Source organism: Tachypleus tridentatus, chromosome 1, assembly GCF_004210375.1.
Source record: "Tachypleus tridentatus isolate NWPU-2018 chromosome 1, ASM421037v1, whole genome shotgun sequence".
NCBI lineage: Eukaryota > Metazoa > Arthropoda > Merostomata > Xiphosura > Limulidae > Tachypleus > Tachypleus tridentatus.
In genome coordinates, this window is record NC_134825.1 from 102564906 (window position 1) to 102591821 (window position 26916).

General features: G+C 32.9%; 1 protein-coding gene across 1 annotated transcript in view; it reads left to right on the plus strand.

The window, feature by feature from the left end:
• The first annotated feature begins 8733 nt into the window (after positions 1 to 8733).
• LOC143257225 (kinesin-like protein KIF3A) overlaps positions 8734 to 26916 on the plus strand; it is a 72132-nt gene continuing 53949 nt past the window's right edge. The window contains 3 exon segments of the mRNA XM_076515641.1: positions 8734 to 8807; positions 18123 to 18221; positions 22638 to 22736. Of these exon segments, the coding sequence (XP_076371756.1) occupies positions 18216 to 18221; positions 22638 to 22736 (105 nt within the window). The 5' untranslated portion in view covers positions 8734 to 8807; positions 18123 to 18215.

Below are 26916 nucleotides of genomic sequence, written 5' to 3' on the forward strand. Positions count from 1 at the left end.
TAAGTATTAGATTTTTTCTAGTTGATGCAAGAGCTACCAGAACGTGATTGATCTTACTGTGTATCAGGTACTTGGTGAAGCACAAATTTGGACATTGCAAACCGGACTTTTATTCTAATAAATTATTATAAACTGAGTGTGTATGAAAAGATATGTCTCTACCATACATCTTTTTATATCTACAGCAGAATGAAAGTAGTTATTTCTGACCAAGATCTAGGCTTTAGTATTTTAGGTATGGGTTTTTCATTCATTTTTGCCTGGTAACAGGTGAACTGTGTTTACATGGAAAAGTCAGTCAATGCTGTCCAAATCAGTTCAGAAACAATACACTGTACAAGTGTATGTTGTGTAGAGAATACATAGCTAGTTTTGTGGTTTACCATAGATAAGATGTTGTAAATGATTACTGTATAATGTGGTGATGGTACCAGCACATGAAATGTACTATTTTTGTATGATTTTTGTTTCAGATAGCAGGCTGCATTAGCCCAAACAGTTATTTATGTGAAAGATAGTGTGGTCCAAGTGTTATTCTGTAATTGTTAATCGTCAACTACTTCGTCCCCCACTGAAATAATCATTATTATAGTGGTAGAATGTGATGACCTGCATTTATGGCTTCTATCTTTCATTAACAAATAGATATGTGAATTTATTGAAAGGTGCCCAACAGTTCAGCACTTTAGACCTGGCATCAGCAAGTTGAACTCTATGAATAAGGTTGCTTTCAGCTCTTAAGATGGCCTATTTGAATTTTAAGTTGCACCACATTCTATGAGAGGTCAATGACATTTTGGCGTTGGCGCTACACATTCAAGTGTGCTGTTGAAAACCTGAGCTTGGTATTTCAGTAACTAAAGAATCTGGCTTGAAGTTTAAATAGCATAAGTTTGTAATCATAGAGAAATTGGTGTAACTTATCAGTCATGTTTCATGTGACTCCGTGAACATCACAGCAGTGTGATACTGGCCTTATCCTATGACCAAGTGAGAAGTTAGCAGCCTCCTTGATTTGGTATTTTATTACAGATGTGTCTTGGTTAACTTTCTTAAACTTTCACTAAAACTGGTTTGCATTTTAAATTGGCTGGAGAATACAACTAAGCAATTAAGTCATTAAATTGCACTTGATTCGAAGTTCTTGCTTGGCAAACTGATGATGAGATAGTGAATTTCTACTTGAAGCAAATACCAGCGATAATAGCACTGAAGCAGTGTTATCTCAGTTGCAGGATGGAGCAAAGTATGTCACTGTGTACATTAATAATTTATTGACAGTCCAAGATTGGAGATACTGCAAGAAGAAAAACAACTGCTTCCAACTATTGTTTTCATGAAACACTATTTAAGTGCTTCATTGCAGTGACTTACGAATCTGAAAAATCTGGAAGAGATGTTTGTGCATTCAGAAAGTTGAAGAGTACTGCCATGGTATTACATTATACGCCATGGAAGAGATGTTTACATTATCCAAGTACTGCCATTGTGTGGTATTACATTATCCAAGAAAGTTGGAAGAGTATTGCATGAAAGTTGAAGAGTATTGCCATGGTATTACATTATCCAAGTACTGCCATGGTATTACATTATCCAAGTACTGCCATGGTATTACATTATCCAAGTACTGCCATGGTATTACATTATCCAAGTACTGCCATGGTATTACATTATCCAAGAAAGTTGGAAGAGTACTGCCATGGTATTACATTATCCAAGTCCACAACATCCACAACATGGCTAGATGTTGTCTGTTAAAGCCATGACTGAGATACTGTATTGGAGTTAAAGCCATGTCTTCTTCAACAACACAGAAATATATGGTAAGAAATTTCATTGGGGTTGAATATCACGATTAACATTTTCAGAACTCAGAAATTATTACTGAAGGATCCAGATCTAGCTTGGGTGTTTCTTGCTGTGCAACAAAGTTAAACATGGTTAACCTAGGTTAATGAACGAAGCGTACATATATGTAATCTAGGTCAATTTTATGACAGCTACGACTTCTGGAAGGTATGCTGTACCTACTTACACCGAGATATAGTTTCCAACCTGCGAGGCTTTTAGGAAAGAAATAGTATAGACTTTGCATTTCAAAGTAACTACTGATGTGTTACATGTATCTTTGCTAGTTTTGTGTTTAGTTTATTGGCTGCATTCGACTTGAAACATTAAATTGTGGTATAGAAGTTGCATGGCATGTGCTGTCTAGAGGAAAAATCAGTTTAAATGACCATGCTTAGTCACGAAATACAATTCCCTATAGATGTAGATGTTACACTCCTTTCTAAAGAAGGGATATTTCCTTTAATGAAAATATTTGAAATGTATACAAAGTCTGGCACCCACCAATCTCAAAGATGATTTCGATAACAAAACAAGTATCATAGGGAAGGTCGTTACACTCGTAAAAACCATTTAAACTGCATCTCACCATATTCAAAACTGTTTATATATGTTAAAATTCACAACCTCTCATTCAGAGATCTTCGCTACTTAAACGATTGTTTTATTCCAATGAACTGTGAACAAGATAGCTTTTATATATTTTACCTTGTTGAAATCATAAGTCTCAAGCATACACAATGGTATGCATAAGCCTATAAAGTTCCTATGCCAAAAATATTTTGGGCCTTCTACAGCCCAACTCTACTCGTGTCATCAAGTAAAATAATATACTAAATTATAACATAAATGATAGTGACTCTTAAGGCAGAACACTCAATGAAAATTCCAGTGTATTGTGTGACTCTGGTAATTAAGAGGATCTTAGGTTTGAAAATAATCTTTATATTAAAAAAAGCAAAACCGTTGTCAAGTAATTATGTTTTTATGTACGGAGGCAATAGGTAACACACAATGAAACAATCTTTATTTAGACTTCACATGACATATGTACAGCATCTTTTCACAATGGACAGTCACATATACTGGAGTTTTGGACTAATCAGACTGGTTTGCTTCCTGACTGAACTATTTGTTCAAAATTATTCTTTAACCTGACTAAATCTCACAGTACTTAATTGAATCGGTAATTTCAAATTTGCTCAGACCAACTAGTACTACTTATGCGAATAACCATTCCCAGTCAACACATAAAGGAGGTTGTAGCCTCATTGCGTTACCTAATTTACCATTGAAAGACAATACTATTGACCTTAACACATATGTTGCAACTTTACAGCAATATTCTTGTAGGCAAGCCATATATTATTTTCAAAGAATGATAAAACACAGCAAATGGAGTCAATTTTATGGCGTTCTTAACCACACGTTATATATTTAAGTTTTCAGTACGACACACCCACACGTATATGTATGTCATGTCATCTTTTTTTAAATCTCGCATAAAGCTACACGAATGTTATCTGCGCTAGCCGTCTGTAATTTAGCAATGTGAAACTAAGGAGAAGACAGCTAGTCATCATCACCCACCGCCAACTCTTGGGTTACTCTTTTACCAACGAATAGTGGGATTGATCGTCACGTTATAACGCCCCAGAGCTGAAAGGGCGAGCATGTTGGGTGCGACAGGGATTCGAACACGCGACCCTCATACGACGAGTCGAACGCCTTAACCCACCTGACCACGTCGGGCCGTGTGTCATCTCTCTCGAGTATAGTAAGTGTATATAAATACCAAAGCTTCTTCAAGTTCGAAATATCGTATATATTAATCTATGTTAGACTTTAGCTCTACTCTTCAGACAAGATAATAGTATATAATACACAATATTTAACAAAACCGAAATATATGCATATATTAATATATACACAAACACATGCATCCTAGTGAAAAAATTCCAAAAAATAATGTAAATAACGATTATTATATAAATAATAGTAATGAAAACTGATAGCATCTCTCCTTCTCTTTCTAGAATCAGCATAAAAATAGTCCTATGACTTGCGCTGGTGCTATTTAGTAGGTTTGTTCAGATTTGGATAAAATATCTTTAGCTATGTTTTCGGTACACTTGTGAGAAAAAGAATAGTAAAAAATAAGTGGATGAATTATGTCTAACAATCGGAAAATCAACGTTTCTACTATTATCAAAATTTTAGCAGCCTTAACCATTAAGATGGGTTTCCAGCGTTGTTTCAAGAACAAAGCTTCTCTTTAAGACGAGTTTTTGCCCATATAGTTTTTTTGTGAATTTCCTGGGCAAACCATATTATAAACCATCATCTTGGTTCATGATTAGAAACTTGAAAATGAAAAATAACTTGAAAACATAAGAAGTCCGGAAGCCATTTAAATAAGACTCAAACTGCTTCCAAACTTGTTAATAATATAATTTTCATAAAATAAATTTTATTGATTACCATAAACTGAAAATGAAAAGCAGAAAAAAGTTGATTTTTATAATAGGTCATGAGTATTTAGAATATAACTGTAAAAAGTTTCTGAAGATCTTAATCGAGTTTGACATCAAATTTGTGCTGATTCATTTTAAATCTTAATTTTCAGATAACGTCTTGCACGCTTTTATATCGTCTTACAAACTTTGGATATATTTAGTAATGAATGCTAACATCTCTGGTTCATCATTAGCTTTTGGGCTATACAATTTGAGGTAAAAAATATAATTATCAGTTAGAGCTTCTGGATAATTTATATTTAATACAATAAAAGAGATTATTAGATTAAATGAAGTAAAAATGTTGACCAATACCTATACCCCTGCTGACCCTGTTCCTTTTGTACTAGAATCTAGGAACTGTAAAACCCAACAAGTTTTCCTTTTGAAGCATCACGAAATAAATAATATCTGGTAAAAGTTATCAATTTAAGAGTTATCAGCTAAAATTCCTGTTAGCCAAAGCTGCTACTTATAGTGTCACTACAGTATATCATGTATATATATATATATTCAGAATGAATAGAACTCTCTCATTACAAATTGGATTCCCATATAATCTTCAGGTGTACAGGGAAGAATCTCGTGATGATCAAATGGCATGCTCCTTAGAGCTTTCGTCATTCAACTAGATCAAGTGAGTAGTTTTCTCAAAATTTCTGATGAAATTTTGCTTCAGAAAATTTATTAGATAAGTCTGAAAGCAAGGAAACATAGCACCCTTTATAGTATTGATTTCACAACCTCATTACTATCATTGCTTATAATAATCAAGCAATTATCATCCAATATTTAGCGGTTATTTTCTTTAACGGAATTCTGCACGATACCTCAGAAAGGATTACTAAGCTCTTTTAGAGCCTTTAATCTTGTGAGCTAAAATACGTCCTAAGTTATAGATATTGAAAAGGACATATCACATTAACAGGGAGTAAGACTTCCTACTCGAACATAAGCATTCTTGAAGAATGACCTTAGCCCTCTGTTCATTTGCTCTGTATACCACCATGACGTATTGTAAGTATTTATGTTAATGAAGATTGGAGATGCTAAGACAAAGTGCGTGTTTTCATCGTACCTAACACTTTCCATAACTCAAAAACAATTGGTTGCTGAAATTAGATTTATAATTTGTTTGGATCTCTCCAAGTGCTTTAAACCTTTAAGTTCAAATTAATGATTTGCCGACATATTGGCCATGGACTGTGCCAATTTATTACTCAAAGGCAAAGTCTTGATCCACTTTAACAAACAGCCAATTGCAACAAATGTGTACCAGTAGTTGTGTTTTGTCTTAGAAAATGAACCAGTAATATTGAACTTTCAGGTGATTACACAAAGTACTATTACGTGAATCTGTATTCCTCCATTTGTGTTGGTTAAGCTTTACATTACTACAGATGAAAACCATCTTTCGTACTAAAGGTAGTCTTAGGTCAGTCCCCATTACTTAGTTCGACTAGACAGTACCTAGAATGAGATCTAAAACGTTGAACCAATGAACTAATAAAATCTTATCAACACATAAAACTTTTATCTTTTCATGGCAAAGGAAAGTCATGTACTTGAATTATCACGTTCACTCATCTGGAATCAACATAGCACTTTGAAATATACATCCTTCTTGTTGAAAATCGCTGTTGGATATGACCAAACAAATTCCAAATATCATATCATCTTATCCTTTAGTATCCATTGCATTTCAGAACTGGTTATATTTCTAGTACTTCAGAAAAGCTGGTTTATCTACCCAAAGCCACTTTATCTATTCAACTGACCATAAAGTTCACAAATACGTTGGCTTATTTAACCAATATATCCAAATTGTGTACACAATTAATGATCTTAGATGACTATTCCAGAGTAAAGCTGGATTGTTGATTACCCACAATTACAAAACAACACAAAATATTTATTGCTCTTCAGACAGACAACTGCTTGAATTAATGTCACTTGCTTTCTGGACAAAAACAACTTATTTCGTGTGTAAGCTTTATAATCTCATTACTTGTTACTTTTTTAACATATTATGAAAAGATCTAAATCTGTCACGTATTTGAACAATGTGAATAAAATATGCTTTGTATCAGTGACAGGGAAATGTGGCTATGACTAAAGCCTCTCATTTGAGGTTTTCCAATCAATACCAGGTTGAGACATTGCAAACGTCATAAGTGTACTCAAATACTTCAATCTTCAGAGAAGTAATCATTCTTTGATTTTGGGTAGCCGAGTAACAACTTCTTTTCAGTAACTCGTTCGTCAGTTCTGTGTTAGAAGATGTTTATTCGTGACTTATTATTGCCTTGGCAGGATGTCTCCATTTCCAGCCCAAAACCAGTCTCAAGTGATATAAATCAGAGGTGAAATTATGTTAGTCCAGCTGATAACACCCCACGTGTCTTGTACAGACCATCCCATGCGATCAACACTCACCAATCATCTTCACTTTTTTTTTTGGGGGGGGGGACAATGCCTGATCTGCCATTTCGGGTCAATTCTGTTAGCAGAGAATTCAGTTCTTTTCATGACAATAATTTCTTTAAATTCACTTACACTAAAGCCTAGGTAAATACAATAAACAAGTTAGCAAAAATATAAAATTCTGCAATAATATTATGTGGTCATGGCTTCAAGATCGCTTCTTTCCTTTCCTATTCGAAATATCTTAATTTAAAAACGATTTTCTGAAATAGTGAATTAGGCAGAACCAATATAAAACAATAGGTTTGATAAGTTTTATATTTCAAAGTGAAACTGAGTTTTACTAAACCTAAATGAGCCTTTGCTAAGAAATCAATGGACTTGACATGATATGTAGTACATATACGAACACTCAATATTTTTATGAATGCGAATACGAAAACGAATACAGGGAAAATACCAATATATAGTAATGTATTCGTGAATAATGTGGCAGATAATATGTAATAATGAAAAAACAGCAGTCGATAAGATTTCAATATTTAGTAGTTTATAAATCAAACTTTAAGAAACAAATAAAGAAAATTCGAAAAAAGCATAACATTTCAATACTTTATCTTCAAATCATTTCCCAGTGTTGGTTTATTGCTTTATAATGCTTTTTTTCTTGTTTACTATACTTTTTTTTTCAGGTGAACTGATTGACTTGCAGGTATCAGATTTATATTTTATCTAATAATAACAGCAGATTCAACCACGAAATTACTTTAGTTGTCTGTATTTGAAAATTTCTTTGGGTTTCTTGTGTGTGGAATAAAGAGACAGGAAAGTATTGAATGAAACAAACACAACCTTTATTATAATCATACAAAAAGAAAATGCAGATAACATACTTATCAGGGGAGTAGATTTTTTACACACGATGGGGGTGATGATTTTGCAACCACTTATGTGGACTGTTCAATTTGAAAATTGGTAATTTGATTACTTGAACCTGAAAGCTGTAAACATGCAGTCACATAGTAATCTTGTTGCCACGATACTTGCATGTATACTTCGGCCTACTGACTGATACTTACGAACTATCGCTTAGATCGAAAAGCTTAGAAACACGCCTATATTAAAGATGTACATTTCGGCTACTGAAAAGCCTACATCTAGGCCTAATTATGTAATTCGATTGGTAAGAACATGAGAATCACGAGAACAAACACACAATTTGTAGGCCTGTGATGCAATAAAACAATTCAACAGACCAAACTGTAAGGGGGATGATTGTATGCACCATACCCACCACCTAAAATGAAGGGGGGGATGTATCCCACCTATCCCAACCAGGATCTACGCCCCTGATACTTACACAGTGTTAGTTGGTTGTAACACGCAGACAATGTCTATTAGGATTGCATATTTTATTACGGTAGGTAATCCTTTTAATGCAGATTATGTATTACTTCAATATTCCCTCGAGTAGAATAGATATAATATTATATTGAAAAAAAATCAATTCCGTACAAAACAGTCTCAGCTGTATTCTGAACCACATATTTATGCTACAATTGTAAATAAACTAACAATATAAATTAGTTTTTTAGTTCCAAGATCACTAACACAGGTAGAAAACAATATACTTATTGTTATAAGTATAATGCTACTCAATATGCTATTTGCGTTGTGTCCAGCATGAATATCGAGCCTTTAAATTTTAGGGATATAATAAACTTTCTTGCTAAACTCTAAACTATCGGATTATACAAACAAAACAAAGAAGAAAGCATATATAAAGTACAAAATAATTACTAAAGAAAATTGCTTATTTGCGTGAAATAAATGCATTGGTAGACGTAGAAGAAATATGTGCAATTATAATATAATAACAATTAATAAAATATTGAGTAATATATATTTTTAAATCTTAAACATTTTAGATATCCTGCATTAATTTGTACGCTAGGGGCACTGTCTTTACTCATAGTCCATTCGATTCCTACTAATTGTAATTTTGAGAAGAATATTTTAGTAAGTTTACTTCATTTGCATTATTTCAGTTATATAATTCAGGCATTCTATAATTTTGGTTATATCCTATATATTTACGTATTGGAATTTTACGTGTTACTAGTTTAAAGTTTGGGGTCGACACGGTGTATTGGTTTCACACTTGGATTTGTAGTTTAATGGTTAGTCGTTTGGGGCTGCTGTACGATGTGATGATGTTTTTCTTGAGCAAGGCTCATCTCAATGTTTCAGTCTACTCCTTTGTTGTCTGGAAGAGTTGTGATGGACTAACATTTTATTATTAAGGGGGAATGAATTATCATTCCTATCCACTTATTCCAATTGAATTGGAGTTCAACATTGGATTCAATGTGCCATCTGGGCATTGAAGGGATTTAATATCAAGTTTAATGTTACATTAAAGTAGTTACATACAACATTGCTCACAGACGTTTATTTGATCATAAAATTTATGAAAGGAATAGATATGTGCATGACTGGTTTTCTAATGTGAAAGTAATATGATTACATGATTGTTGTGTACATATTAAATAGTAAAAGTAATATGTGAGTGTTATTAAAGTGGTTACACACAACACATAGATGTGAATTTAATCAAAATTTATGAAAGGGATAGATATGACATGACTGTTATGTGTCTTGTAAAATTAATATAATTATGTGATTAATATATATGTAAAAATGGCTGGTATGGATTGAGAAAATCCTGTGTAGAGGGGCGAACAATGTTTTGACCTTCTTCAGTCATCGTCAGGTTCACAAAGAACCTCTACATAAAATTTTCTCAACTCGTACCAGTCATTTTTACGTATATATATTTTTTTCTACAAGTGGTTTTTTTCATCATCACAGATAATTATGTCATTGTTATGTAACAATGTGAGTAAATGGTAAAATAAAAGTAATATGTGAGTATTGTAAAAGTAATTTACAAGATTGACTGTATACATGACCAACTGAAACATTATATGTTATTAGTTACAACTAAGTTAGTGATATCCTAACTGAGCCCTATCTAAGCTAGCTTAGGTGCTATAGAGAATGTAGTACTATTATCTTCATTCATCATGGTTTTTTGCATATTCAGGATAAAGTAAATTAATAAATATTTTGCTACTGTTATACATGTGAAAAAACAACAACAATATTTCATCCCATGAGAGAAACTTGTAAGAAAGAAAAGATTGCTTGGCATAACTAGATCATGAAACTAATCAACTTAATGTCTTGCATATTATGCCATCAAGCTCTGTTACTTTTATGTGCTGGGAAACATGAATATTTTAGATGTCCATTGTGTAAATAGCATTTTAAACCATCATAAGTATTCACTACTACTGAATAAAAAAAATACTCAAGAGGTTGTATTTATTTAGGTTACCATCCATGGTTTCAAGGGGAGGGTAAAAGGTTTTTTTGTGATATTGTTGCATATCACCTGATCAGACAGAAAGAAACAAAATATTGTATAGGGAGATCAGGGTTTTTACTAATAGGAATACTTGTGCAGCAATTCAAGAATAATTTTAGACATTGGATTGTATAGAGGAAAATATTGATGGAAGTAATTCAAGATGGTTTTCCATACTAAATGATTTGACAGCCACTTCAGGGAGATGTTAGTTTGGGTTTATAATTATATCACTAATAAGGATATGGTTGCAAAAGTTGAAATAGAAGACATGTTGGGGGAAAAGTGATCATTGTGTAATTACATTTCATGTTTTGGAAAATGTTAGGATCAATGAAATTTTTGTTCTTATTTTTTTAGAAAGCCAATTTTGATACCAAAGGTAGATTGTGTGAATGAGTTAAAAGGCAATATGGGACAGATTTGAGTAAATTTTAAAAAGTTCCTTTTAAGTCAAAGTAGACATATTTCTTAAAATAGAAAAAGGAAAAACATGTTAGATAAAATATAATTTGCTTATTAAAGATATAGAGGAGAAAATTGGAAATAAGTGAATTAACTTTAAAACTTTTAATTGACAGATACATTGGAAGATTTAAAGGATAAAATTCCTATTAGTACTTTGAAGCTGTCTCCTGTTGGCAAAACTGTAGAAAAGCTTGTGATTTTGTTAATAAGAAATCACCAAAAAGTTTATGAGAAACAGCTGGCTTATAATGTTAAAACAAATGGCAAGGATTATTTTTTCTTTTAATATAAGTGTGCTAAACGTAAAAGTAAGTAGAATTGTAGAATGAGGATTGGATGACAGAGCTTTAAAATATTTCTTCTGCTTTTACAAGTAAATATAGTAATATTTCTGCTTGGAAAATTCTGGGGAAAATATTGGGTTTGACCTAATATCACTATTAATCCCACAGTGTTGAGTAGAAAGATTGACAAATTAAAAATAGACAGCATTTCCTCAAGAATTTAAATGAGGTTAAATACTAGATACACAAGTATGTTCCTTCCATCGGTAGGTCAATAAATAGTAGGTGAATGCTTGAGGATTGGAAAGTTGCAACTGTTACTATTCTAAAGGAGGTGACAAGAGTTCCCCACATAATAAGTCAGTTATTCTTCATTCATAAATTCTTAGAATTACATTAGTAGTTAGAAAATTTCTAGCCTGATAAAGAAAGCTTTAAAAATTACTTATTGAAGTAAGATTCATAAAGAAAAGCCAACATTGATTTGTTAAAAGTTAAATCTAGTCTCACTAATCTTGTGTTTTCAAGGATGTTGCTTGTCATCTGGACAAAAAAAGTATGTAGAATTATACTTAGATTTTGAATAGGTTATAAGGTATCACATAAAATAATAGCTAAGAAAATTACTTTTTTTTGTGTTGGGAAAAGACTAGTTACATGGATTGTAGGGTACTTAAGTGAGAAAGACAAAAAGGTTATTAATGGAGTCCAGTTGGACTGGACTTTTGTTACTAGTGGAGTACATCAGGAGTCAGTGCTTGGACCCTTTTTATTTATTTACATTAACAAACTATTGCTAATTGCATTAAACTCTGATCTTTCTAGTGGTATTGAGGATGTTTGGGTAATATAGGATGACATATCAAGTAGTAAGTTGGACAAATACAGTTAAGTGGAAGACAATGCATATATAGGAACCAACTAACATCAGTGGATAAGGTATTCAAGACTATCAGAATAGTGCTCTGTTGCTAGTTTTTAAAGCTAATAGAATTTTAATTTTATACATCTTGAAAGTCAAATGGCACTCCTTTTGGTGAAGGGTGGCTGCATGGTCATTTGCATTTAGATATGCAGAAAGAAGTGGGAGTTACAAAGATAGTGGAGAGTAAATATTTGCATTGATAGAGGGCAGTACTAATCAGAAAGGCTTTTTGTGAGTGAAGGTATCTATCAAAAATAGAAAAATGTTAAATTACTACCCTCAAAAATTTTCTAAGTTCTTTGCTATCGGCATAAGTTCTTCAAATCCACTCATGCATTGCAAAAGTGAGATGCCAATTAAGGACCATTATACAAGTCAGGAATGTTTATTAAAGTAAACAATGTGTATATGTATAGCAATATCTCCAGCCTTAATATTACTGATTGGAGTTTTATAAGTAACAAGAAAAAGTGACTGTAAATATTTTACTGAAGCTTGTACAATAGTAATGAATTCATCAGTAAGTATGTCGTAGAATAGTTTTAACCCTTAAACAGTGGAATGTTAGGGTAGCAGCATCAGTTAATGATGGCTGCCATTTAAAGGTTAAACTTAATTCAAATGCATGTGTTTGTTATTTTCCATCCTTTTACTTTCTGCTATTGAAAAAAAAGCTGATGTTTTACTTATGTTCAGTAATTGCAAAATAACCTGTATAACTTGCAGTGCATTAACAGGAAATTGCCACACTGAAGATTTATCATTTTCCAAGTTTGCTGGTCTTACTGGTTACTATTATATTTTGCTTTTGTGGTCTTCTGCAACTATTTCAGAGAGTTTTCTAAAGTAAATGATTGCCATAGTAGATTTTTCAACTCTTGTGAGTGGTGATATATTCTCCTGATTTTTTGTGCTTCTCTTGTTAAATGTGTGCTTATTTGAACACCTGGCACAAAACCATGTGGCTCAGTAAATAATGGTCTTATGGAATAAAGCAAATGCAGCAGTAAACTGTTGAAAAACATGCACTGTTAAACTAAAAGCTACATATAAGCATAAATATTATTCTCCATGAATAGACATTAAAAAAAACTTAAGATAATTAAAAATTGTTACTTTAAAATAGGAAATAGGGATAATCAAAGAAGTACTGAAACAAGTTGAATCAAGATGCAATGATTATATTTTAAAGTTTAAAAGCAGCAACTAAAGTAAACATATTAGGGTTATAGGCTATAGCCCCTCCCCTCCTAGGCAAAACATCTGAAGACTTTTTTTGCCTTCCCTGGTTAAAAGATTTGATGAATCTATGTCTACTTCCATCTCTATTCCTGCCACTCCTTCCAGCGACTGCTCATGTCCACTTCATTTGGCTTTGGGTCTTTCCTTGGGTCCATCCTCTTCTGCAGACCTGAGATGCAAAACAATTACTTGTTTATATCCTCAGTCACTGGAATCTGTCCAGATAGAGAGACCTGTCTACTTTACCCTGGGCAAGATCCATGGATGTCAATAGACCTCCATCCAGTAAAGAAAAAAAGTGTGGTAAAAAATAGAAGGGCTCCCTGCCCCATTTTCCCCCACTTTAATAAAAATGGCTACTTTGATACTGTAGAATTTTTGGGGTTTTTGTTTGAATATAGATGACATAAAGGATCTGATTCATTCTTTCCATCCTGTGTGTGTCTCTCCTTACAGGAAATGTTTCTGAAACCTGCCAATGCAGTCATCATTTTGCAGTTTTCTTTGTACAGAAAAAACAGGTTGTGCAATGGATGAGTGCATGGAGAGGTGGCACTGATGTTCAGTCAGTATGGGCCCACCCTGTCTTTGCCACTTGATACACCCTTGGAAGCTGTAGCCATCCATTTTTTTTGGGTCATGCCATCACTATTTGTTCTCTGCCTGGCTTCTGAAGCTACCTATGTTCAGTTGGACCTTGATGCCCTCACTGAGCAGTTACCATTTCCCTTGTTAATCCTAGGGGATTTTAATGAACATAATCTCCTTTGGGGGGGGCAGGGCAGATATTGATGGGAGGGGTTGTTCCATTGTTCCATATAGTGTATGGTCTCAGATCACAACCTTTCTCTCTTCAGGACTGATTCTTATACTAATTTTCATGCACTTAGTCAGTCTTTTACTGCTATTGATCTCTCTAGCTATTCCTCTTCCCTGTTCTCTTACTCTTCTTGAGGGTTGACAGTAACCCATGTGGCAGTGATCATTTCTATTCATTTTGAGAGAGACTGACCATGGTAGATGTCATTTGATGTTCGTGCCTCAATGGAAGTTGGACCAGGCCAACAGCTCACCAATGTGGACCACCTGATTTGACTTTAAACATCAATCAGAAAAGCCTTTCTTGAATGTCAATATCTTGTTTATGTATTCTTTTACCTCGAGAAAGCTTATGATACTATGTGGAAGTATGGCATCCTGTGAGACCTCCACTCGTATGGGTTGTGTGGCCATTTGTTTATTTTTATTAAACATTTTTAATGGGCTAATGATTCCAAGTCTGTATGGGTTTGAATATAGAACCTGCAGGAAAAAAGAAGCATCGGTGTTAAATATGACAGAACTCTGTCTCCCTGAAACAAGTAACAAAGTAAAATATAACAAACATGTTACCAATAGTTCAAAAAATGGATAGCAGATGACCTAAGACCAGACTCAAGTACCACTGAGGATAATATTGAGACATTCTTAGGTACCATAAACAAAAAGCTCTACATAAATCTTGAAAAAAATTAAGATGCAAGAGGCTTTTGACTTCCATGGCAAGAAAAAACTGGCTGAAAAGGCAGTTCTATGAACAGAATTCAAGAAAGCTGACAAGCTCACTTTAGAAATAAATACATGAAAGAGAAGATAAGCTGTGGAGGGTTTGGTGAAATACAAGAAATCAAATTCTAAAGGTGCCAACCAAGAAGTATATTCCAACAAGACTGATAAACTGTCATAGAGGAACATTAGCAAGAATGTAATAACATACAAGAGATCAGTGAAGAGAATCTAATAAAACTGTAAACAATGTGAATCAGAATATATAAGCATCCTTGATATGCACTTTTATCATCTAACAGCCATGACAAAGTAACTACTTTAAAGTTTGTATTGCTTCCATCATGAAATAAGGAATGTAGAGATAATGACTGAGACAGAGAAGAGCTCATAGCAGTCTTCAATTTCCCAGTTTCTAGGGTGCCACATAAAAACAAGAATATAAAACCATGTGGAAACCAAAATTAATAGTTTCATACTATTGATGAGTTGGAAATGTGAAATTTTATGATGAAACAATGAACACAAGGTAGATCATCCTGAAGTGGAAAGCAAATTAGAAGGTTAAAAAAAAAGGAATTGGTGAAGCAGATATAAAAATGAACTTGAAACACTCATTGAGCCCCAGTGGTTGAAATGACAAAGACTCAACAGATTAAAACAAAACTATGTGGCCCTTCATAAAACTTTAGAGGGAAGGGTGCAGAAAACAAAACAGAGAATTGAGCAAAATATGTTAATCATTTATTGACAGTCCCAAAGCAGAGATATTGCATGAGGAGAAAAAGAACATCTTCCAGTTGCTGTTTTCATGAAACATTACTGAAGTGCTTCATTGAAGTGACTTATGAATCTGAAAAATCTAGAAAGGATGTTTGTGTGTTGTATCAGTAAGTTGCAAGTTGGAGTTAAAGCCATATCTTCTTCAACAACACAGAAGCATATGGTAGGAGATTTCATTGGGGTTGAATGTAATGATTAACGTTTTCAGAACTTAGGAGAAATAACTGGAGGATCCAGGTCTAGCTTGGGTGCTTCTTGGTATATAATAAAGCCAAACATGGCATCGATGAAAGTGGATATAAAAATGAACTTGAAACACCTGCTAAGCCCTGTGGTATAAAAGACAAATAATTGACAAATTAAAACAAAACCATGTGGCCCTTTAAAAAATGCAGAGGGAAAAATATGGGAAACAAAACACAGTTACTGAATATTAAAGGAGCAAGAAAAATTAAATATAAAAGTTCAAGCAGTGACAGACTCTGAAACAGGTAACAGAGAAGAATAGTAAATATTATCTGGGATATTGATCATTTGGATAATGACCTGAGATAAGCTTCAAATCCCTAGTCCTAAGCAACTCTTGTTGATGCTTTTTCCCTGACTAAATAACCAACTTAAGAGAAATTCTACCAAAAACAAAAACTTGCAAAGAACAGGCCTATTAGAGATCATCAGCAACAGTGGGGGCAGAAACAAATACCCTGCAAAATAGCACTTTAAGTCCACATAAATTAACATGCAAGCAAAGTGGCAAACAGAAACCAAGTTAGTAAGTGCTGGTGCCAAAGAAGAATGATTATAGCTTACAGATGACAATGAAAAAATCTGATGAGAAAATAGGGTGGGATCTCACATTTAGAAAAGCAGAAAAATGAATGAGTCCACCAAAAGGATAGTGGAATGAGAAATGCATGGTAAAAAAAGGGGGCAGTAAGATGAACCTATATTTCTAAAAGCATTAGTTGCAACCTGAATTTCAAGAGAAGATGGAAAAACTAAAGATTCTGAAGTGGTATCCTTGTAGCAGCAGTGGTGTGAAAGAATCACACTTTTTATTTAATTGTGTTATGTTGTCCAACTGACTCTAATTGTTGTTTCCCAGAATGCTTTCTATTTGTTATCAGAGTGGGTTGCTGCTATATTGCATGAGCAGAGACCTTTCAATTGGTTCATCACAGGTTATTTATTCTTTATGCCAAATATCTCCATAGATCTTGCTCTTTCCACATTAACAGACTGTCTTGTACGGTTGGAAAATCTTGTTTACCATAATGTTTATAAACACCCTAGATGTGAATTTTGTGTTATGTATCATCAAATGTACCATGATGCCTTTGCCAACCTGGTCTTGTTTTTGTTTTCTACTTTATTGATATTGCTATTTTTTCAATTAGGGATTGGGTTTGCTACTTGTGGTTATTCTTCTGCTTCAGTAGTATCTATAACTGGTGAGGTTTCCTTTAATGTTTTCAAGTATGGGCTGTCTTTCTATATGGGATCTCTGTTTTTGAGTAAGTCTTTCATGCTCACATTTTTTTAAATATTATTAACCTTTGTATTTATCCTAAATTCAAGTATTACTGTATCTATAAAATATAAAAGTTCACTATTCTTGAGGAGGCTAATGTTTAGAAATTTTGAATATACATATACATGTGGGGAATGGAGTTTCACAAGTAACATTTACTTTAGCATTAACCATAGAATTGCTTTCTTCACTCTTCACTCTGGAGCTCTGTGAGATTGTGCTCTCATTTGAGGTGGATTAAGGGTGCCATCTAGTGGTTGATGATGCCAAAGCAAGTACCTTTTCTCAAGTTTACAAAAAATGCTAGTCATATTAGCAATACCTGCCAAGCAAAAAGTGTTTTACTTTCAACAATCTGGTGTAGTATATGAATTTAATTGTTTTAAATATAATTTTGTATATATAGGTAGTATCATTGCCACCTAGGAGGAAGTATTAAAACTGGCTGAAGTTGTATTCTTGTTTGTTGACCAGAATAAGAGAGCATATGATGGAAGTGTATGACATAACAGTTATTCCTAAGGGATGTAAAATCCTGGCAGGCTATTTTGAATGGACATTTTGTATTAAAGAAATCTTTTAAGTTACCACAAAGGAAAATTACTACTGAACCAAAATAACTTTACAATTCTTTAACCAGACTTTTAAAATCTAAATATAATTGCAGTGACATATCCCTTGTACATGAACACTATATTCTGTTAGTTTTTCACAAACCTGTTCATGTTTTGAATGGTTGTGATAAGAGGATTGGAGGTGCAAGTAACTTGTGACTACATTTTGTCATATGCAAAATTTTGCTTGTTTGCATGTGTCAGCACGTATATACATTCTTCTGCTAAAAATGAGGTAACAAATTTAGAATATTCTTGTGGATGTGAATTTGAATTACTTAAAGTATATTAAATTTTGCTTAAGATGACATTGTGCTGCTGTTTTATTTATCAGCAGTTTTAAGACCTAAAAAATAATGAATCAGTAACATTCTGATTAAAACATTCTGCTAATTGTTAATGCATGTATTTTTATTTAGGTTTATGCTTTATAAATTTTTTTATCATCTTGTTTTTATAACTTTAATATGTTTCTAAGAAATTATGTTGAACTTGGCTGTGAATATTTTCAGAAAATTCCATGGATATTCTGTTAGCTGAGACTATTTATTCTGTGTAGGGAACAGCAATTCAGATATTCAAGGTGAATCATCTATGTAAACATCATGCCTGTAAGTTATTTCTTTTGCCATTTCTAAATCGTTCATAAAGCTGCTTTATTGTTGAAAATATGATGTTACTCAGTATTTTTCCAGCGCTCATGTACCACCATGATATTTCTAAGTCCCGCATTTTCAATAATATGTGGTGTTTAAATATATAGAATTTTAAAATTCGCACAATAATTTTAATTTTATGTTGGGACATAAATAAAATTTTTAAAGAAAACATTTAACCAGCTTAATCCAGTTTATAAAGTAACATTTGTTGTCAGTGATTTGCTTGCATAATCAATCTCAACCATCACGGTGTCAGGAGATATGAATTGAGTGAAGTCAATAGAGTTTGAGACGTTCTTTGTGGAGACTCCTTTATTTCACACAAATGTTGGTTACTTGTTTGTCATGTTTTGTGAAGCTAATTTTGTGGTTGATTATAAATGCAGTGAAAGGCATTTACACCAATGAGTGAGAACTAGTTGGAGATAGCTATAGGCCATTTCTTAGCAAAATCGATGTGATCAACTATCATATTGTGCAGTAATTATAATTAAGCATAAAAATTGCACTATTGTTTCATTAGCTTCAGTAGACAAGTTGTATGTATTCTAGAAGTTGGTCAAAGATGCCCCATGGATTTACATACAGTTTGTGAATGATTCTTAGTGCAGAAAGAAATGAATGATAGTTGGTTTTATATGATCTAATAGTGTTATGGTGTTTTATTCTAGTTTTCACTGATGGAATAATTATTACTTTAAAATGACATCTTTCTGTTTTGCAGGAACATTGTGATTTGTATAGCAAAATGAAGCAGTCTTAAATTTGTCATCTAAAGTTGGGATTGGAAATTGTTTCAAATTCTATCAAACTAGTATAACTTGTTTATTTCTTATTTCAATATTTAATTTCATTTGAATATTTCTTTTAGAAAATCTACAAATAATCAACAGTTCCTATTTTCCATCAAAATGTTTTTGTTTTTTTCTCTTTGTACATTAAGTGCCATAAACTACATGGATATTGCTTTTTCTGACAAATAGTTTTTAGGGACAATCCTCTAAATTAAACTAAAATTATTTTTAAAAAATCTTAAAGCTATCCATTATCATTCATAATTCATATTGTTATTAAGCTTCCTCTTAGACTCACTTAAATTTACTGCCTGTCCAACATTTAGAGGTAACCCATTCCAGAGGCCAACCACACTGTTAGAAAAATAAAATTGTCTTAGCTGAATATTCTACCACCACAAAATTTATACTTGTGTCCTGTATTCTACTATTTTCACGGTTAAGTATGAAAAAAGATATGTCAACATTATCAATTTCACATGCAATCTTAAATTTTTCAGTCAAACTTTTTTTTTTCAAGAGAAAACAATTCCAAAGATCATAATCTCTCCTCATGGGATAAACCCTCTATTCCCGGCACTATTCTAGTAACCCTTATCTGAACCCTTTTCAACAATTCAATGTCCTTCCTAAGGTAAGGAGCCCAAGATGAGCACAGTGCTCCACATGCAGTCTAACCAATGATCTATACAAAGAAAGTGTAACCTCTTTAGACTTGTGTTCAATATTTCTGTAGATACAACTGAAAATCATACTTGCCTTACCACTAGCAACAGCACAGTGCATGAATGGCTTAAGAGAATGATAAATCATTATACCAAGATCCCTTTTTTTCATGACACTGTTAAAGTTACTACCATCCAAATTATACTTATAATTCATGATTTCTCATATGCATTATCTTGCATTTTTTGTAATTAAAACCACTCTGCCATTTATTTAACAACTCAACACACTAAACGATCTAAATAGTTTTGTAGAGTAGCAGTATCTTCTTCATAGCTAGCTACACCCAAGACCTTAATATTTTCAGCATATCTAAATATATTTTATTGATCATTCTTTCACCTATGTCATTAGTGTAAATCAAAAAGAGCAAAGGTCCTAAAACTAAGCCCTAAAATACCTCACTTGTGACATTAATCCAGTTTTGACTGAACTCCATTTATAACACTTTCCCACTTTCTTCCACCCAGCCACTCTTCAATCCAATTAGTTAATTTGGACTCCACACCAATAGAGATAATTTTTTGTTCAATCTTTTTATGTTGTACAGTGTCAAATACTTTCTGAAAATCCAGATACACCAAATCTGCATTCTTACCCTTATCTACTTAAGCAATAACATTTTCAAAGAATGTCAAAATACTTGTAAGGCAAGGTTCTTCCCTAGTGAAAGCATGTTGACTATCCAATAAAATTTTAAACTTTTCTAACCATTTCTCAATGAGCTCAATATAATATGTATGAATTTGTCTGCACATTGGCACTTGTTAAGTATTTGCACTACAATATTTGATACATCATGTGTATCTTCACAAAATTTGGTAGACTTTTAGAAAAGGTTACAATTATTTTAAACACAAAAAATCAGATTTTCAATGAAATATTTTACCAAAGATTTGTTTGTGAAATTATTGGTCTGTTTTTTTACTAGTTCACGGCAAAGTAATTTCATGTTATGATTTTAAAAAATTTGTTTGTCCCAAAATCTCAAATATTATTAGTGTATTTTCTAAAACCTCCTAAATACATTTCAAGTGTTTATGTTCAGTAAGACTTTATATTCTATGCTATTTTCTATACCTTAAGTATGTGGGGTCTGTGAAGTGACCAAACTTGTAACCATAATAAAAAAAAAAAAATGAAATAAATATGCTTTTTCTTGTGCTAGAATGATGTACATATTATAACATGAAAATACAAATGTTTATTTTAAGTAACTTAAATTTCATATCATTATATATTTATTATTTTTTTATATTGACCTTTCATTCATGGCTAGCTAACATTACATAACTTGCATTGATGCGTGCACGATACTCGTGTTACTGTATCCAGTAGTATTAAATTGACTTTTAGTCTTCCCTATCTTGGCTGTATTTTAGTGGACTGGTATTTCATGATATTTAGCTACATTTCAATTATTATACAATATATATGTATATAGATTAATACTATTTAGACATAAGTTTTAATACTTATTTTTTCTTAAAATATAGAACAATAAATAAAGGAGTAAAGCAAACAATTCTTTTCTAACTATGACCTTTGTACTCGCTGCTGGACATAGGTTGCTAAGCCCTTTAAAATTTCACATGTGGAAGATATGAAACAAAATTTTCTTTTAGGTTTTATATATGTACACAGTTGAATAACCAAAAAAATCATAAATAACTGTGTTGATACCATAGAATTCCACTATAATTTATTAAGCTTAGTAACTAAGATAAATTTAGGTTTAACAAAATGCAAAACTTGGTTCAAAAAAAGATGGTAGATATCTTTTCGCATATTAAGATGACTGAGAAAACCATTAGGGAGACATTTTAAGCTGTTGATTGGTTAGTCACACTTCATATATTGAGTAAGTTTATAGAAGGGACTGTTTCCAAAATAGAAAGAAGCGAATAGGGCCACTGTGTTTGATTTTAGTACATAAACAAAATAAAAAGATGCAAGATTATAATTTTGTATTCTAGCTTATTAATATTGGTAATTTGAGTTCCTAGATTGTACAAGAATATAGATTTAGTATTTTTACATCACAAACATCTAATTTTAAACTCTGCTGCATTCAACATACCACATAACTTACTAAAATCTCTATTTTGTGTGTGTTTTCTCAGTATTTACTTTTAAATTAAGAAATTAAATCATATATAATATTAGAACTTAAATCATAGTCTACAATTGATTCCAAACTTATTGACATAAATTCATAAAATAGTAGTTGAATTAAACTTTGAATGCAAATCAACAAACACAAAGACATGGTCTTTGATCCATGACTTGTCAAGAAAGGATTAACTGTTAAATTCCGTTTGTGTTTCACATAAGTTGTTAAAACATTTAAACTGTAATCAAATGTGTTAAACATACATTGTGTATGTATGTAATAACTTAAATCTTGAGATATTTCTTGTAAAATATTTGATTTTTTTGTTATAGATATGAATACTGTGTTTTTATAAAATGTTGTTCTTTATTTTATAACATATACGTATTTGTTTTTAGAATTAATCATAAAAAAGTACAGTATGAATCCACAGTTAAACCTAGTCTATCAATCGTTGTTTTTGAGACCAGTAAAATTAAACCTCATCATGCCAGCTTGTGCATATATTTTTGTGAGATTGAGCATACAGATGTTTTTGTCAAAATGAGAATTTTATCTGAAATTATCTTTAATATAAAGGTTTAAAAAATTTATGGTGTGACAAAAATAATAAAGTTTGAGAGTGATTTTCAGGTACAAATACATCAAGTTACATAAATATGTCAATTGCATTGGTTTATGGACTGCATTATTAATGGTTATGTTAATTTGCATGTGAATATATTTTTCTTACAGGGTGAAAAATCCAGTGATTCTGACAATGTTCATGTTGTGGTCCGATGCCGGCCCATGAATGAGAAAGAGTTGGCATCTGGATATAAATGTATTGTTGAGGTAACTTTTAACTTCCCTTTAATATACATTTATTTCATGATAGTGTTTAAGAAGTCAGGTTTTCAAGAGTGATTTTTGATCTGAAACATAATTTTACCATAATGTAAGTTTTAGGTAAAATGTAATTATACTTTTAAATACAATTCATTTCATCTTTTTTTGTTTTTTGTTTTTCATGAATTTTTCTAATAAAATATTTATTTGTTCAGATTAAAAAAATTACCACACAGTGCTCATGTATCATAAGTATATAGAATGTGAGGCAAGTAAAGTGAGACACTAACTTGCATTTGCACAGGTATGTCCTGTACCCAAAACAAAAGTCAGTGTATATATATATATATAATTTTAACTTTACTCAAAACTCGAAAAAAAGAAACATTGCAGGTACAAAACAATTATATACCTCCCAGACATCATAAGGTGGGTAGAAATGTCCTGGTTTTTGAAGTACTGGCAGAAGTAATACCCAAATTGTGTTAGGGTACACTTTCTATTAAGTTCAACCTCAGTTTTATTTATGCCTTTTGGTATAAACAAAGGGAGAGAGAGAGAGAGAGGAAAAAAGATAAGAGCAGATGTTGGTGTTCTAGCCCATAGTGTCCCACACCTTTACCATCTTTTGCTGATAAAAGAAATGATTTTGCATTTCAAATATTTTGGCTTTGGTTGGTATTTATGCCCAAACATCATATTGGGAGCTGTAATGCCAAATTCAAGGACTGTTTTACTGTCTCTCTCATTTCTGTATATATCCCAATTATTTCTTATTAAAAAAGAAATATTTATTTATTTTATCTTTTTGAGCAGCCACTTTCCAACGTCTGGCTGTAGACTACAAAAGATGGTAAAGATGTGAGCTAAAGTAACCACATTTGTCTCCCTCTTTTTATTCTGTGAGACCTTCAAAACTGAAGTTAAACTTGATATACTGTGTACCCCCAGTGCAGTTTTGCCCTTTCTTCTGCCAGTACCTCAATATCCATGGCACACTGTATAATTACCCACCTTATGGTGTGTGTCTAGGTGATATATATTTGTTTTGTAGCTATGATATTTCTTTTCTTTCTTGTTCTGCATAAAAATTTTTTGTTTTAGATTTTAAGTAAAATTACAATTATTTTTTATCTGAGGTTTGTTTATGCTGTGTTAAGTTCACACTGTTTGTTTTTAATTTACACACACACACATCAGTTTGTGAAATTTATTACCACTTGTTGCTTCCTATGAAAAATCTGTGAAATGATGCTTCTGGTTGGTCACATGAGTAACAAAAAAAATAACTGCAACTCACATAGCTGGTATCATGCCTGTGAATGTAAGTTTTGTTATATTGCATGAAATGTAGGCACTAGCAAATAATTTTTTTTAGCATTCAAATGTTTAAAGCAAGTTTTTGTGTATAAAGTTGAGGAAGAGCCACAGTTAAATATATGTATATAAACAGCACACACAACATACAAATTGCTGGATTCCTTAAAGAGGCTGTTCAGAATGGAAACAGGGTAAGTATGACTAAGTAAATGTGCTAAATTAGTACTAAATGTGACATGATAACCTGATCATTATGTATGCATAATATATACATATTTATGTGTGTGTGTGCACTATACACTACCAGTAATTTTTTAAGGCTGTGTCTAGGCTTTTTGGAATTGGGAGTGAGGAAGACAACTGGGAAAGTACATGGTTGGGAGGGATGATGTCTTAAACATACATACAGTTTTTCTCATTGATCTGTTGCGGTTGCTACTTGTCTGAGCTCCTATCTTCGACAAATACAGCAGTATTTAAAAATGAGTTGAAATGTACATATCTATAGGAATTTATTACCCACTGCACCTGCCATTCTGCAGTTTGATTTTTAAAGTTCTGTGAAATTTTGTAAATAAATCATCTTCTGCCCAGATTACAGAGCTAGTACCATTTTATATTTTGCTTAGCTCCTGGTTGTTTTTTTATGAGAAAAGTCCAGATGTTAACGTAAAGTGTTTACCTAAAAGAGTTTGCTTCCTGGAATCATTTCCGTTGTGGGTGGACATAATTTTCAACCAGTTGCATATACATCCTGGTAACCTTTTTTACTCTCATATACAGCCATTATTTTAAATCTTCAGAGAGAGGAAAGGGGTAGAACAAGTTTGTAAGTTTATTTTAGTTATGTGTACAGGTTAGAATATTCTGTTGCAGAGAAATTGTTACTTCTGCTTGTGGCAGGTACAAGTAATTTTTTTGTTTTCAACATCAGATGATTTTGTAAAACATTTTCTCTATTTTAAATGTTTTGTTAGTGCTATGCAAAATGTACCTAAGCACTTTAACATTTAATTATTACACTGTGTTATATCTATATATTGTTTAATACCAGAAGTTAGGGTAAAACTCATTTGAATTTTTGAGTAAGAATAAAAGTTGGTAGTTATGATTGTTTGGTAGTAGACATGTGCATCCTAAAATGAAATTGCAAGCCCCTTCCATTCTTCAAGGTGTTCACCTCTGAACCATAGTCATTGTTCAGTGGGCATGAAGTCATAATTACGCTCTTTGTTGGAATGATCCATGAATAGTGAGCACATGCACAAATAAAAATTAAATGCTCTCATCTTTTCTTTCTTGACCAGTGTATTCCTTCATTCTAAACCTTTTTCCTTTAGATAGAACATGCATGTAACTTCCATCTAATTATTTCAACTTATTTTTGAACATAAATTCTTAGCGCCTAGTTAAATAACTCAAATATTTAACTGAGAACTTCTAATTATAAGCAAGAAATTTTAGTTTCTGATACAATACTTTATCTTTGCTAACATTTTCCTTTCCCAAGTAGATGCTATCCTCTGTATGTACAAATTTTGTTCACTACTAACCATGTAAATCACACCTAAAAATCAAATGTTTATGCATGATATTGCTGCACTGTTGCATGTAAATGAGCATATGATGACCCTCTGTCATTGAGGGTGCAATGCGCCATCTTAGTACTGGCTTTCTCTATACTGATTATTTAGTTATCACTTGTGTGTGTGAAGACTTATCTTTATTTTGCTTTTGAATGTTTCTGATATAGGCATTTTTTGTGTGTATCAGCAGTGATATAATCTATTGTGGAAATATTTAGTTGTTGAATTTTTGTTTTCCAACATTTTCTATACCGGGGACCTCCCAGGGAAGGTTCTGTTCTGTCTGGTTACCTTCTCTGGGATCTAAACATCCACCCACGTGTTTGCTGTGCGTGGTGACCCATGAAGGGGAGGAGAGGATCCTGGTGGTTGAGGAGTCCAACCCTAACACACCAATTTGGCCTTGAATTCCTGTAGACAGGCGGCCTTTGGGTGGCCCCCCTTGGGTCAGTCGGCTTGTCCACTTGGGCTAGAGTCAACCAAGTACCAATGTTGGAAGATCTCAACGGGTGTTGTGGACGTTGTGCCTGATGCTGGTGTTTGGGTATAGTGCTCATGAAACCCTGGTGTTGCTGCATTGTCCTTGCATGACATTGTAGTGCGTCCCCTGGTATGGCTCCATGGTAGGTGGGGTCAGTGAGTACCAAAATTTTTCTTTTTCCCTATGGATCCTGCTTCAAAAATTTTAAATAAAATAGTGAAAAAACAGTCAATAGGTAAACAACCACGTCTTAAAGACTCTGAACAGCAATCTTCAACATCTGTAACACACGTACCCCATTTTCTTATATTACATTCTCTTTCAGAAAAACCATGAGGGCAATTGTCCCCCTTTTTTATTCAGAAGGGACGAGAGGGTCTTGCTGGCTCTCCAAAGTCAGTAAAGAAGCTTCGATCTGGACACATATTAGTTGAAACATCCACAACCCAACACAGTGAACTCCTCTTGAATTCAACGGGAATTGGGGATATACCTATTGAGGTTACCTCTCGTGCTACCTTGAATTCATCACGAGGAGTTATTGTTGAGATGGATTTGAAGAATGTCCCTGAGTCGGAGATTCTCGCTGGTCTCTCCACTTAAGGCGTTTCTGCAGTGAGGCACATCTCCACTCGCAAAGATGAAGTTACACTGCCAACAAATACCCTCGTTTTGAATTTACATCATCACATGCACCTGCCTTCATGATGGCAGGTTATCTAATTTGCAGGGTACGGCCATACACTCCAAACCCTCTTCAATGTTTCCAATGTCAGAGGTTCAGCCACTCAAAGACATC